A 15,872-nucleotide genomic window follows, 5' to 3' on the forward strand; every position below is an offset into this window, starting at 1 on the left:
CCTGAGAACTGCATGGAACAGAGAGAGGAGGGCAAGGAGGAGGTGGAGGAGGAGCGAGAGGAGGAGGAGGGAGAGCTGGAGGAGGAGGAAGAGGAGGGAGAGAGGAAGAAAGAGGGAAAGCTGGAGGAGAGGCAGGGAAGGAAGGATGAAATTGTAGTGCCAAACACACACACGGTGGAGGAGGGAGGAGAGGAGGTGGAGGACGAGAGAGGAGAGGAAGTGGGAGAGCTGGAGGAGGCGCAGGGAAGGAGGGATGTAGCGCCAGTTGGGATGGAGGGAAAGAGGGATGAAGTTTTAGTGCCACACACACACACAGCAGAGGAGGGAGGAGAAGTAGAGGAAGAGAGAGAGGAGGAGGAGGAGGAGGGAGGGGAAGAGGTAGAGGAGAAGGGAGGGGAGGAGGTGGAGGAGGAGGAAGGGGAGGAGGGAGGGGAGGAGGTAGAGGTGGAAGAGGAGGTTCAGGTTATTATTGTGCAGCAGAGTCAAGAGCGGAGGGACGAGTCGCATTCAGAGAGAGGAGGAGAGAGAGAGACACACACACACACTGAAGCTGACACACACTCCAACACACACACTGAGGACTGTCACACACCACACACACACACTGAAGAGTCCAACACACCACACACACACTCTGAAGAGTCCAACACACCACACACACACTCTGAAGAGTCCAACACACCACACACACACTCTGAGGACTCTCACACACCACACACACACTCTGAAGAGTCCAACACACCACACACACACTCTGAAGAGTCCAACACACCACACACACACTCTGAAGAGTCCAACACACCACACACACACTCTGGGGACTCTCACACACCACACACACACTCTGAGGACTCTCACACACCACACACACACTCTGGGGACTCTCACACACCACACACACACTCTGAGGACTCTCACACACCACACACACACTCTGAAGAGTCCAACACACCACACACACACTCTGAGGACTCTCACACACCACACACACACTCTGAGGACTCTCACACACCACACACACACTCTGAGGAGTCCAACACACCACAGAGCATCTCCTCACCAGCGATGGATCCACACACACCTTGGGCTGAAGCCAAGGCCCCTGGACAGAAGAAGGAGGAAGAGGAGAAGGATGAGGAGAAGGAGCAGGAGGAGGAGGAGCAGGAGCGCGGCGGTGGGGAGGTTGGTGGGGGAAGAGCTGCAGAGCTTCACACTGAAGGTACACAAACCTGTTTCTCCTCCTGAACCCTTTTCCCCTCTGCTCCTCACCCCAAACTTCAGCTTCTTTCTGTCCTGTTAAGACTCATTTATCACCTCCTCCTCCTCTGATTGGCTGGATGAGTTCTCCATCTCCTCCATCTCCTCCCTCTTTACCTCCCTCTTCCTCCTCCTCCACATCCTCTCTCTCCAATGAAAACACACTGACTCACCCATCACCTCCTCTGACTCCTAACTAACACACACTGACTCCCTGTTTGGATGAGGACTACCTACTGGACTACTGACTAGAGGACAAGTGGGCTAGTTAGCGTGTGGACTTACTAGTGGACTAGTGACTAGAGAACAAGTGGCTATTGGAGTAGCAAGTGGACTAGTTAGTGTGTGGACAAGCTAATGGACTACTAGCTAGAGGACAAGTGCCTAGTGGACTAGTTAGTGTGTGGACTAGCTAGTGGACTAGTGACTAGAGGACAAGTGGCTATTGGAGTAGCAAGTGGACTAGTTAGTGTGTGGACTTACTAGTGGACTAGTGACTAGAGGACAAGTGGCTAATGGACTAGCAAGTGGGCTAGTTAATGTGTGGACAAGCTAATGGACTACTAGCTAGAGGACAAGTGGCTAGTGGACTAGCTAGTGGACTAGTGACTAGAGGATGAGTGGCTAGTAGACTAGCAGGTGGATTAGTTAGTGTGTGCACTAGCTAGTTGATTAATGGCTACAAGACTTGTTAGTGTGTGTACTAAGTATTGGGCTAGTGACTAGTGAACTTGTTAGTGTGTGTGAGTGTGAGTGTGTGTGTGTGTGTGTGTGTGTGTGTGTGTGTGTGTGTGTGTGTGTGTGTGTGTGATTAGTCTAGTATTCCACTGAGCTGTCTACTAGTCCACTGACTAGTCTAGTAGCCCAGTTCCAGTGCTACAGATGGGATGTCTGGGTCACAGTCTGATTTGTTTGGTTGTGTTGACAGCAAGGTTATTATAGTTTTGCATTTTTCATTAGTTTTTATTTTTATTTTGTTTTGACTTTTTGTTTTCAATTTCAATTAGTTTTTGAAGTGGGTTTGCTAGTTTAGTTTTTATTTTTTTGAAAATGCTTAGTTTTAGTTTAGTTTTTATTAGTTTCAGAGTTAGTTTTAGTCTTTTTTGTAATATGGTGTATTTGTCAGGGGCGAGATTCAAAAATTCAAAATACTAGGCTTATGTATGAAATAAATTGACAAAGACAAAACTAAAGATGTTTTCTCTATAATTTTGGTTTATTTTAGTTCGTTTTGTAAACACACAATACAGTTTCAGTTCAGTTCAGCCTCGTTTTTATTTTTATTTCAGTTAACGAAAATGTTTTTTCACACCTAGTTTTCGTTATTTCGTTAGTTTTCTTTAACGATAATAACCTTGGTTGACACTATACTGCCTTTTCAAACTGCCAGCTCCTTTTTACATTAAAGTCAATGGGAGAAAAGATGCTGCACTGAGCAGAATGAGATGGAGGAAGGGAGGAGTGATGGTAAAGTTGTCACTGTGCTGAAAATGGAAAGTAGTGTTAGTAAAGTTGGTAGTAGCTACTTGTTACTGTGTGGTAGTATCTAAGTGTTTGAGTTGTAAATAGTTGTTGTAAATAGTTGTTGTGTTGACAGGATGGTGTGTGTCTGTCTGCCTCAGGGGAAACTAATGTATAATTATAATAATTTATATGTACAATACCACAAGTCACCAAACAAAGTGCCTTGAGGATACTATCAGCCGAGTAACACTGAGGCAGTTGGTTCATTTCTAATAGTGAGTGACAGTCAAACTAAACCACAGAACAGACTTAGAGACGAAGAGACGACAGTTTCAGTTTCTGGGCCAGTCACTAACAGACATGTCACCCTGCTGTCACCCTGCTGTCACCCTGCTGTCACCTGTCATGGCGGCGCCCCCCTCAGGCCAACAGGTGCAGTGCGGTGGTGAGATGCATCATTCCCACAGGCTTCATCACAATCTGACCAGCTGCTGACCCACACTGCTGCTGCAATACATATGACACTTAGATATTCCTCAGGCAGGCAGTGTGTGTGTGTGTGTGTGTGTGTGTGTGTGTGTGTGTGTGTGTGTGTGTGTGTGTGTGTGTGTGTGTGTGTGTTCTACCAGTCAGTCAGTGTGTGTGTCTTCTCTCCCCAGGCTCCAGCAGTGAGCAGCCTCTCTCTACTGGTACCAGTCCAACAGAACCAGCACAACCGGCAGCTTCTCCCCAGCTGGACCAGTCAGCAGATCCCACAGTCCCATTACAGTCCCATCAGTCCCACCAGTCCTCCCAATCTCTCAGGTCCCACCAGTCTTCACAGTCTTCCAAGTCCTCCCAGTCCCACCAGTCTACTCAGTCTTCCCAGTCTTCCAGGTCCTCCCAGTCCCACCAGTCCAGCTTCAATAGTGTGCTGCTGAGCTCTGGAGCTCTCTGTCTGCCAGGTGAGAAAAAAACACAAACATGTAGTCCAGACCGGGTTTAGACCCAGACCAGACCCAAATTAGACCCAGACTAGATCCTAGATCCAGACTAATGCTGTGTTCCAGTCAAAGTCAGAAGTCAGAACTTCCCAGTTGTCAGGTGTGAGCTCATCCTCAGTGTGTTCAGGTTCCAGTTCAGAAAAACCAGAGGAGAAAAACGGACGCTGTGAGGTTTTCTTTGTCCAGTGTAACCAGCTGATTTTATTAATGACAATCACATTTCAGATTTATCTGTTTAACCGTTTACCACACAGCTGTTTAGACGGATTTAAGATCATGTGTAATGGCTTCAACAACTCCCACATACAGTGAGCCACTGTTTGAGCAGGTTGACGACACGCAATCCAAACGATAACCGCAGATCCAAAGTCAACAAAGGTGTTTTATTAACAAAGATTTTAACGAAAATATTCTTCAACTGACATTCAGCGGTATACTTTCTATAATTTGCGGTCGAAAAACTGTTCCGCTCCCCCGTCTCCCCAGGTGTCTTCACCCAGGTGTCTTCACCCAGGTGTCTTCACCCAGGTGTCTACACCCAGGTGTCTTCACCCAGGTGTCTTCACCCAGGTGTCCTTCACCCAGGTGTCTTCACCCAGGTGTCTTCACCCAGGTGTCTACACCCAGGTGTCTTCACCCAGGTGTCCTTCACCCAGGTGTCTACACCCAGGTGTCCTTCACCCAGGTGTCTTCACCCAGGTGTCCTTCACCCAGGTGTCCTTCACCCAGGTGTCTTCACCCAGGTGTCCTTCACCCAGGTGTCTACACCCAGGTGTCCTTCACCCAGGTGTCCTTCACCCAGGTGTCTTCACCCAGGTGTCCTTCACCCAGGTGTCTACACCCAGGTGTCCTTCACCCAGGTGTCCTTCACCCAGGTGTCTTCACCCAGGTGTCTTCACCCAGGTGTCCTTCACCCAGGTGTCTACACCCAGGTGTCATCAAACCACTTCATTACATAAACAACATACATGCAGTAGCAGAGCTGACCAGAGGGGGAGCAAGGCATAAGCATAGAGAAACCATTCAACATTCATATTTAACCATACCATATTTACCATAGCATGTTTGTATACCGCTTTATATAAATCATTTTACTTTCATTACTTTCATACATTTAACTCCCTTTTTCCCAAGTTTTAACCATAACCACAGCTCATAGTTCATTATGGCTCCAACATCATGTGATGCTGCAAACAGAAGTCATTTTGTTTTTTGGCATTTTGCCTTTACTGGACAGTACAGCAGAGAGAGGGAGGAGAGACTGGGAGGGAGAGAGAGAGGGGGGGATGACATGAGACAAAGGTCCTGGTCCAGATTCAGACCCAGGACCTTAGACCACTGAGACATCTTGGCAGAGTTTCCTAGTTGGAATTCCAACCTGAAGGGTCGATCTGTTATATTTTTTCTTGTAGGAAATGGGAATTTCCGACTTTCTGACATCTCTGGAACGCAGCATGAGACATAAAGACATGGATTCACTTGATCTGATGTGGAGCAGGAGTTATCTGTAAGACTCCTGTAAGACTCTCTCTCTCTCTCTCTCTCTCTCTCTCTCTCTCTCTCTCTCTCTCTGTGTCTCTCTCTCTCTCTCTCTCTCTCGCTCTCTCTCTCTCTCTCTCTCTCTCCTTCTCTCTCTCTCTCTCTCTGTAGGGAGCAGGGACAGGATGGGGCGAGCGGTGGTGACAGTGTGCAGTAGGAGCAGTGTGTGGTTGAAGCCCGGCTGTGACGCTGCAGAGCTGCTGCGTATCCTGCTGTACTTCACCTCCACCCTCAGGTACGAACCGCTTCCTGTTTCCGGACACGCCCCTCTCGGGCTCTCGGGGTTAGATTAGAGCGGCCACGCCCCCTTCTTCCTCTGACATCACTTCCTATGTGGAACAGGAGGGAGGTGCGAGCGCTGGGGCTGACGGTGCTGGTGGACGCCCGCAGGTCTCCTCCTGTCCCCGCCCTCTTCAACGCCTTCAGGTCCCTGCAGGTGAGCCTGAGCACGCACACACACACACACACACACACACACACACACACACACACACACACACACACACACACACACACACACACACACACACACACAGCGGTTTTCCTGCATTGGGACCAGCTTTGCTCTTTCTCACGTCACATTTTGTCGTTTCAGTCCGTGGCTTCAGTCAGGAAGCTGAACTCCTGGCACAATGAAAAAGTTTCTCTAGGCTGGATATTCATTTAGAGGCACAGAGCCGACAAGACAGGTAACAAACTAGGCCAGAGCAATCCAACCCAGAGGAAAAAGGAAGGCTAAAATACAGTATAAAAACAGAATGAAAAATCACTATAATATTCCTATAGTATTACTAGTGTGTCTACGATACTCTACAGTGAGTTTATAGTCAGTGGGTATCATTCATTCATTGGTTTCAATCTGGGAAATCAATCCATTGGAGAATTAAATCAAGAGATCATATAATATATTGATTTTCTATGTCTTTATTGTGTGTACAGACAGCACAAGTCAAAACAGTGCATTTCCAGGCTTCACAGACACAAAAACTCATGTAGTGGACACTGGGCTAAACTCTGCTCTGCTAACAGAGTGACTTAAAAATATCACTTTGAATCGTGTGACTTTAGCCGCAGTGTGTCCATCTGACCAGCAGAGGGCCTTAATAACACAACCGAGTAATAGGCGAGACTTCCCACTGTGCTGAAAAAATTGCAACTGGTGACTAAAATCAACATTATTTCACAAAATCCACAGATGACAAATCTACACACACACACACACACACACACACACACACACACACACACACACACACACCCTGTTCCCCCAGGCAGTGGCTCAAAAGGTGCAGCTGAGTCAGACAGGGTGTGCTGGTTGGCACAGAGACAAGATGGAGTCTGTTGTGTGTTGAGCTCTGACTCAACCTGTTTCCCTGCAGCCGAACACTCAGCTGCTTGGTGTTCAGCTCACTCTGCTGGAGCTGCACCGTACCTGCTGGGTCCGGCTCTGCTCGGCACAGCCTGGTACAGGACCAGGACCAGGATCAGGATCAGCACCGTTTGGTTTGACATAGCACATTTGATCACATATGTTCGGTGGCCGAGAGAGCTCAACACACTACAACTTAAGAAAACACAACCAAATACACACAATACACAATACAGAAAACTGGTTCTGCAGAACTCTCTGAACTGGAAGCTTCTTCATCTCAGCACTTCTGAAGCTGCTGTCAGTCAATCAGTTATCACATGGACCGTCTGCCTGCTGTGAACTCCTGCTTCCTGCTTTCTTACAGTGCAGACGCTTTACTGCTTGCTCTCGCCTCTGTTTGCATTTTTCTGCTAATATTCTTGCTTTTCTTCTGTGAGAAACTACGTGCAGCGTAATCACTGGGACTGTAATTATTTGTAGATATAGTAGGCTATTGCCATATTTCCACATTTTTATGACCTCCTCAGTACTACGTGAGCGTGGCCTACCAACAGCACAAGCCTGTACTGCAGTGACTGGATACGTGGTACTTAGCTAAAGCTAATTAGCAGCAAGATGCCCCCCTTCTCCATGGACGACTACCACAAACTTCTACAGAAGATTGCAGTGCTGGAAACCAAAATTCACCAGTTAGAAGTGAATGTGGAAGTAAATGGACTATGTGGGAACAACACCACTTTACCATGGACTCAGAACAGCGGACAAGAGAATGCTAACACGCGGCTAATTAGCACCAACAAAACTACCAAGAAACAGGAGGGCTGTGTACCGGGTAATAACTCTACAAGTGGTAGTCCTCCCTGGAACTCTCTTGGTGCAAAGCCTAAGAGTAGATCACTTCCCTGGGAAATGGGAGGACGAGTAACAGGCAGAGCCCAGCGCCCTGAGATTTGTGATGCGACTGGCTGGCCTGCATTATCATCCAGGCAGAATGCCTCTTCAACCCCTGTACTTAGCAGGACACAGCAGTGGACAGCTGCGAAAGGGAGGACTAGCAACAAGCCTCCCCAACAACCATGTGTGCAACTGGAGAACAGATTTGCTCCACTGCTGCAGGATCCTGGATCTCCGTCTGATGACCTGGATAACCTCTCATCTTCACACAGCAGGGTAAGGACTGAGAGTAAATCAGAGAGTAAAAGGCTACAGGGAAAGCTAACGACTGGGCCTCAAACTCTGATTGTGGGTGACTTTGCTGTGAAAGATATGAAAAGCATGCACAGTAAAAACACCAAAATACTCTGCTTTCCCAAGGATATGGTCTCTGACATGACAGAAAGAATCCTGCATATCATGGCTGCACATCCAACTGTGAAAACCATCATAGTGCACATAGGGACTAATGATGTTGTAAAACAACAGTCTGAATTGCTGAAACGAGACTTTATTGATATGTTGAACACAGTCAGCTCTCTGAATGCTGAGGTGTTTATCAGTGGCCCTCTACCGCCAGTCAGAAGAGGAGTTGAGAGATTCAGCAGATTGTTGGCACTGAACACATGGCTTTCGACTGCATGTACCGTCCATTCAGTGCATTTTATTGACAATTTCAACTTTTTCTGGGACCGCAGACATCTTTTTAAGTCAGATGGACTTTGCCTTAACAAGTCAGGAGTAAAATTGTTCACCTCTAACCTATTTTACTTCCTGCGTCACCCATCTGTTCCCTCTGCCAAGGACAAGAGACAAGAGGAATCAAAACAGGAGGAAGAGATAACACAGCGCAGCAGAAACCGTGAAGGAGAGCCGCCTCGGCCCCCGTCTGACGAGATCTTTAATCATGAGAGACATCAGAGCCGAGAGGAAGAGTCTCTACCCCCTCACCCGCAACCGCCTGTGAGGATTCACCTCCTTCAACCCCCCAGGCCCCATCCAGGTCACCCTCCTCTCCAGTCACCCTTTCTCCCTCCTCCCCCCTCTTGGAGTTCACTGATCAGATGAAAGAGCTGGTCACTGCTGGGACCAAACTTACCCCCCGCCCTACTCCCATTTTCTCTCCCCTAAACCCCCCTCGGCGTCCACCTCCACCACTGCCTTCAAGTCCTCAGCCAGTTCTGACACAATTGCCACAGTTACGGCGCCCACCTCCCCCCCCCCCACGACGGCATCGGAGTCATCGTCTATCTCCCCAGCCTGATAAAAGCACAGCACGTCCAGTTGTTTGTGTACAAAATGCAACAAGCTCTAACTGATATCTGCTGGGTCCAGGCTACAAGGATAATGGCACTCATGATTCTTCCCAGGTTAAGCCGGGGCCCTGTGTGCCAATAGCTTCCTCAATTTCTGTCTTGATAGGTAATAGAAAAAGAATGGTGAATCTGCTAAGAAACAAGAAGCACTCAACCGATTCTGCAAACTTAGCAAATTTAGCATCCATTCCTCGTCAGCCACAGCCTGTCCCAAAAGATTGGGCAGATAATGCTTTTAACACAATAAATCTAGCTTTATTAAACGTCAGGTCTTTGGCAGGAAAAACATTTGTAATCAATGATTTTATCATTAAGCACAATCTTGATTTTATGTTTTTAACTGAAACTTGGTTAGACCAAGATAACAGTGCAGCTGTTCTTATCGAGTCAACTCCTCCCAACTTCAGTTTTATGAGTGAAGCTAGAGTGCATAAGAAAGGAGGTGGAGTTGCCATTTTGTTTAATGATTCCCTCCAATGCAAGCAGATATCTTATGGAAATTTTGCTTCTTTTGAATATGTGGCTCTTCAGTTGAATTCCTCTTCTCGAGCTATGTTCCTAAATATCTACAGGCCACCTAAATACTGTGCAACCTTTTTTGATGACTTTACAGAACTGCTGTCTATAATCTGTATTGACTTTGACTGTGTAGTTATTGTTGGTGATTTTAACATCCATGTTGACAATCCCCAGGACAAAGGGACTAAAGAACTGTGTTGTGTTCTTGATAACTATGGACTGACTCAGCATGTGACGGAGCCCACACACAACAAGGGCCACACCTTGGACTTAATTATCTCCAAGGGTCTGAACATTTCTAAGGTTGTGGTGACTGATGTTGCTCTCTCTGATCATTTCTGTGTTTTCTTTGAGAGTACTATCTCCGTGCACACAAATGTTCAAACAGAGGCAATCGCAAAACGGTATATCACTGAAAACACCAGTGATTTATTTATTCAGGCTTTCTCTTCCACACCCGCCCTCTCTTGGGTCTCAGTCAATGAGCTTGTAGATAATTTCAATTCTAAAATTACAAATGTTATTGATGCCATTGCACCCACTAAGGTGAAGGTTGTCTCTGGTAAGAAAAGATCTCCATGGAGAAATACCACGCTGGTCAGAATAGAAAAAAGAGAGTGTCGAAAGGCTGAACGCAGGTGGCGAAAAACAAATCTCCAGGTTCATTATGACATCTATAAAGAGAGACTTCGCATTTATAATTTGGAACTGAGACATGCAAGGCGGTCCTTTTTCTCTGACATCATCACCAGAAACAATAATAACGCACGCGCCTTGTTTGCTACTGTTGACAGGCTAACAAACCCTCCTGTGTCAGTAGCCTCTGAACTTCTATCCACCAGGGCCTGCAATGAATTTGCCTCCTTCTTCACTGACAAAATTCAGAAAATTAGACAAGCACTCAGTGCCTCCATATCAGGTACAGGATATGTGTTGTCCCTGTGTCCACTTCAAATCAATTCAAATACCATGACACAATTTTATCCGATCAACCATAAAAACCTGGAGGACATTATACAACATCTGAAATCCTCCTCCTGCTGCCTTGATATTCTGCCAACAGGCTTTTTCAAAAATGTTTCAAATTGTATGGCCTCAGACCTTCTACAAATTGTAAACATGTCTCTTCTCTCAGATGTCTTTCCACAGGCCCTGAAAACTGCAGTCATCAAGCCACTCTTAAAAAAGAACAACCTGGACACGTCGCTAATGAACAATTATAGGCCCATATCAAACCTCCCGTTTTTAAGTAAAATCATTGAAAAAGCCGTTTTTCAACAGCTGAACAACTTCTTGGCACTAAACAACTGTTTTGATGTCTTCCAGTCAGGATTTCGAGCACACCACAGCACTGAGACTGCCCTTGTTAAGGTCTTCAATGACATCCACTTAAACACAGACAGTGGCAGAATTTCAGTCTTAGTATTACTGGATCTCAGTGCTGCATTCGACACGGTCGACCACAACATATTACTGGACCGACTGGAAAACTGGGTGGGACTTTCCGGCACAGTACTAAATTGGTTTGAATCCTATTTAAAGGACAGGGACTACTTTGTGTCTATAAGTAATTACACATCTGAGCGGACAAAAATGACATGCGGAGTTCCCCAAGGCTCCATTCTGGGGCCTCTTCTATTCAACATCTACATGCTTCCACTGGCTCAGATTATGGAAAACAACAAAATATGTTACCATAATTATGCAGACGACACACAAATTTACATAACCATATCACCAGGGGACTATAATCCCATACAAACGCTGAGTAAGTGCATTGAACAAATCAATGACTGGATGTGTCAGAATTTTCTTCAATTAAACAAAGATAAAACTGAAGTAATTGTTTTTGGAGCCAAGGAAGAACGATTAAAAGTCAGTGCACAGCTTCAATCGGTAATGTTAAAAACCACAAACCAAGCCAGAAATCTTGGAGTAGTCATGGACTCAGACTTGAATTTCAACAGCCACATTAAGACAATTACTAAGTCAGCCTACTATCACCTTAAGAATATATCAAGGATTAAAGGACTTATGTCTCAGCAGGATTTGGAAAAACTTATCTTCAGTAGACTGGACTACTGTAACAGAGTCTTTACAGGTCTCCCTAAAAAATCGATCAGACAGCTGCAGCTGATTCAGAACGCTGCTGCTCGAATCCTCACTAAGACCAAGAAAGTGGATCACATCACTCCAGTTCTGAGGTCTTTACACTGGCTTCCTGTCTGTCAAAGAATTGATTTCAAAATACTACTGTTGGTTTATAAAGCACTGAATGGTTTAGGGCCAAAATACATTTCTGATCTTCTGCTATGTTATGAACCATCCAGACCTCTCAGGTCGTCTGGGACAGGTCTGCTTTCTGTCCCCAGAGTCAAAACTAAACATGGAGAAGCAGCGTTCAGTTTTTATGCTCCACATATCTGGAACAAACTCCCAGAAAACTGCAGGTCTGCTGCAACTCTCAGTTCTTTTAAATCAAGGCTGAAGACTTTTCTGTTTGCCGCTGCCTTTTATGACATCAAATAACTAGTCAACTCTCACACTGCACTGTAACCTTTATTCTTGTATTTTACACCTGTCCTATTCTATTTTAGCCTATTTTTGTTTTTTTGTTTTTTTTTAATTCTCTTAGCTCTTTAATGAACTTTATTTTTCTTGGTCTTTTATTTGAATTTTATCGTTTTCATTTTGTCTTGATGCTTTTAATGTTTTATGTAAAGCACTTTGAATTGCCTTGTTGCTGAAATGTGCTATATAAATAAACTTGCCTTGCCTTGCCTTGCCTTACTTAACATATTTGTTTCTCACCAATTGTGTGTGTGTGTGTGTGTGTGTGTATTCAGGAGAACATGCCAGGCTGTATTCATACTGTGTTGCTGCTGGCTGACAAGGATGTGGCTCAACGTTTGGACAAACCTCCAGCTACACAGGTAACACACCACTGGACACACTGCACTGGCTACTGGTCACACTGACTACTGGTCACACTGATTACTGGTCACACTGATTACTGGTCACACTGGCTTCTGGTCACATTGGCTACTGGTCACACTGGCTACTGGTCACACTGGCTTCTGGTCACACTGGCTACTGGTCACACTGATTACTGGTCACACTGATTACTGGTCACACTGGCTTCTGGTCACATTGGCTACTGGTCACACTGGCTACTGGTCACACTGGCTTCTGGTCACACTGGCTACTGGTCACACTGGCTACTGGTCACACTGGCTTCTGGTCACACTGGCTTCTGGTCACACTGGCTACTGGTCACACTGATTACTGGTCACACTGATTACTGGTCACACTGGCTTCTGGTCACATTGGCTACTGGTCACACTGGCTACTGGTCACACTGGCTTCTGGTCACACTGGCTACTGGTCACATTGGCTACTGGTCACACTGGCTACTGGTCACACTGGCTTCTGGTCACACTGGCTTCTGGTCACACTGGCTTCTGGTCACACTGACTAATGGTCACATTGGCTACTGGTCACATTGGCTACTGGTCACACTGGCTTCTGGTCACACTGGCTTCTGGTCACACTGGCTACTGGTCACACTGGCTTCTGGTCACACTGGCTTCTGGTCACACTGGCTACTGGTCACACTGGCTTCTGGTCACACTGACTACTGGTCACACTGGCTACTGGTCACACTGACTAATGGTCACATTGGATACTGGTCACACTGGCTACTGGTCACACTGACTAATGGTCACATTGGCTACTGGTCACACCGGCTACTGGTCACACCGGCTTCTGGTCACACTGGCTTCTGGTCACACTGGCTACTGGTCACATTGGCTACTGGTCACACTGACTAATGGTCACATTGGCTACTGGTCACACTGGCTACTGGTCACACTGACTACTGGTCACATTGGCTACTGGTCACATTGGCTACTGGTCACATAGATTACTGGTCACACTGGCTACTGGTCACACTGGCTACTGGTCACACTGGCTTCTGGTCACACAGATTACTGTTCACACTGGCTACTGGTCACACTGACTACTGGTCACATTGGCTACTAGTCACATTGGCTACTGGTCACACTGGCTACTGGTCACACTGACTACTGGTCACATTGGCTACTGGTCACACTGACTACTGGTCACACTGACTACTGGTCACATTGGCTACTGGTCACACTGACTACTGGTCACACTGACTACTGGTCACATTGGCTACTGGTCACACTGACTACTGGTCACTCTGACTACTGGTCACACCACACACACACACACACACAGACACACAGATGAGTCCAGCAAACTAGCAGCCATTTAGACAATATTATGACAGCATGCCCATCTCTGTCTCTGTGTGTGTGTGTGTGTGTGTGCGTGTGTGTGTGTGTGTGTGTGTGTGTGTGTGTGTGTGTCCAGGTGGAGGTGCTGTCCTCTCTGAAGTCAGTGCAGAAACATGTGGAGCTCTGTCAGCTTCCTGCAGAGTTTGGAGGATCGTTCAGCTTCAGCCAGAGCAGCTGGCTCTGCTTCAGATCGGTCAGTACACACACACACACACACACACACGCAAACACACCTACACACACACACACGCAAACACACACACACACACACACACACACACACACACACACACACACACACACACACACGCAAACACACCTACACACACACACACACGCAAACACACACACACACACACGCAAACACACCTACACACACACACACACACACACACACACACGCAAACACACCTACACACACACACACACACACGGTTCTGATGCCTGTATGTGACTGTTACCTAGTTCGATAGTTAAGGGTAAGTAGTATTGGTCAGTAAGTTAGTTAATTAGTTAATTAGTTAATTAATTAGTGTGTTAGTCACAGTTTCCTGTTTCCTGCTGTCCATCAGAGAGTGGAGCAGCTGACCAATCAGTGTGAAGACGTCATCAACTTCCTGCAGAAAACCATCAGCATCCTGGAGTCCACCCCCCTCCCTCCTGCTGCTGAGGTAACACACACACACACACACACACACACACACACACAGACGCACACACACACACACACACACACACACACACACACACACACACACACACACACAGGTGAAGAGCAGGGAGGAAATAATTCACTGGGTTGAATACTGCCCTCCGTCCTTCCTTCTGCCCTCCCCCCCCCCCCCCTCTCTTTCTCTCTCTCTCTCCCTCTCCCCCCCCCCCCCCCCCCCCCTCTCTCTCTCTCTCCCCCCCCCCTCTCTCCCTCTCTCTCTCTCTCCCCCTCTCTCTCCCAGGAGGCGGAGCTCTTGTTGTCCAGGTACGGGGCGGTGATGCGTAGCGTGCTGGAAGACAGCCGATTGGTCAGATTACAACAGGAGGGCGGAGCCTCTCTGTCCCGCCTCCGCAGAGAGGACAGCAGCATCAGTGTGACCGACGACTACCGGTAACACACACACACACACATACACACACACACACACTTATACTACATGCTAAAATATCTACTGACTTTTCTCTTTCTGTGCACATTCTGGGCATGTTGCAGCGTGCGTGTATCTTACAGCTGTGTGTGTGTGTGTGTGTGTGTGTGTGTGTGTGTTGTGTGTGTGTGTGTGTGTGTGTGTTGCAGGGCGGCGGTGGAGGCGGTGGCTGCTCTGTATGATCAGGTGGATGAGCTGCTCCACCGGCTGGTCAGACTGTCCAACTCCCGAACTGAAGAGCTGCAGTTCATCATGGAGTTCAGGAGCCTGGAGCAGGGCTTCAGCGAGGTCAGTCTGAGCACGCTCAGTACACTGCACAGAGCAGGTCAGTCTGAGCACGCTCAGTACACTGCACAGAGCAGGTCAGTCTGAGCACGCTCAGTACACTGCACAGAGCAGGTCAGTCTGAGCACGCTCAGTACACTGCACAGAGAAGGTCAGTCTGAGCACGCTCAGTACACTGCACAGAGCAGGTCAGTCTGAGCACGCTCAGTACACTGCACAGAGCCAGGTCAGTCTGAGCACGCTCAGTACACTGCACAGAGCAGGTCAGTCTGAGCACGCTCAGTACGCCTCCTCTGACTGCTGCCTTGCTCTGTGACCGGGGCAGTGTGTTTATCCTAAATAGAGCTCAGATAGAAATGTGATGAACGCTCCAACACAAAGGTTCATTTAGAGCAGTGGTTCTCAACGTGGGGTCCGGGGACCACCAGGGGTCCTTGAGGGGGTTCCAGGGGGTCCCCAGCAAATTGATGAATTGTTAAACTTCACCCATTATTTAATTTACAAGAAGTTAACACAATCAGAGAATGTAGAAGAATGACTGTTCTGATCATAGTTTCTCTGTTTTCTCTCTGCCTACAAAACAGAGAGTCATGGCATTCTGGACAAAATCGTATCTGACAATAAAAATATTCTCAGATTTGGATCAGAGAGAAAACTATCTCATCAAATGGGGGTCTGTGGCTCTAATGTGGACTAAATTAGGGGGCCTTGATATGATAAATGTTGAGAATCACTGATTTAGAGGC

The 15,872-nt window shown here is 47.1% G+C and overlaps 1 protein-coding gene across 1 annotated transcript in view; it reads left to right on the forward strand.

The window, feature by feature from the left end:
* Window positions 1-15,166, forward strand: part of LOC139640055 (filaggrin-2-like) — a gene marked incomplete at both ends in the record, with an annotated part of 19,346 nt that extends 4,180 nt beyond the window's left edge. The window contains 9 exons of the mRNA XM_071514215.1: window positions 1-1,219; window positions 3,381-3,665; window positions 5,355-5,478; window positions 5,586-5,679; window positions 12,230-12,316; window positions 13,779-13,895; window positions 14,275-14,373; window positions 14,656-14,804; window positions 14,991-15,166. The exon at window positions 1-1,219 is cut by the window's left edge and continues 1,212 nt beyond it. Of these exons, the coding sequence (XP_071370316.1) occupies window positions 1-1,219; window positions 3,381-3,665; window positions 5,355-5,478; window positions 5,586-5,679; window positions 12,230-12,316; window positions 13,779-13,895; window positions 14,275-14,373; window positions 14,656-14,804; window positions 14,991-15,166 (2,350 nt within the window). The remainder of the gene's footprint in view (window positions 1,220-3,380; window positions 3,666-5,354; window positions 5,479-5,585; window positions 5,680-12,229; window positions 12,317-13,778; window positions 13,896-14,274; window positions 14,374-14,655; window positions 14,805-14,990) is intronic.
* Window positions 15,167-15,872: the final 706 nt, after the last annotated feature.

This window comes from Centroberyx affinis, unplaced genomic scaffold (genome assembly GCF_046629955.1).
Source record: "Centroberyx affinis isolate AG114_WGS23_722 - 3 ecotype Tasmania unplaced genomic scaffold, CSIRO-AGI_Caff_v1 ptg008249l_1, whole genome shotgun sequence".
Taxonomy (NCBI): domain Eukaryota; kingdom Metazoa; phylum Chordata; class Actinopteri; order Beryciformes; family Berycidae; genus Centroberyx; species Centroberyx affinis.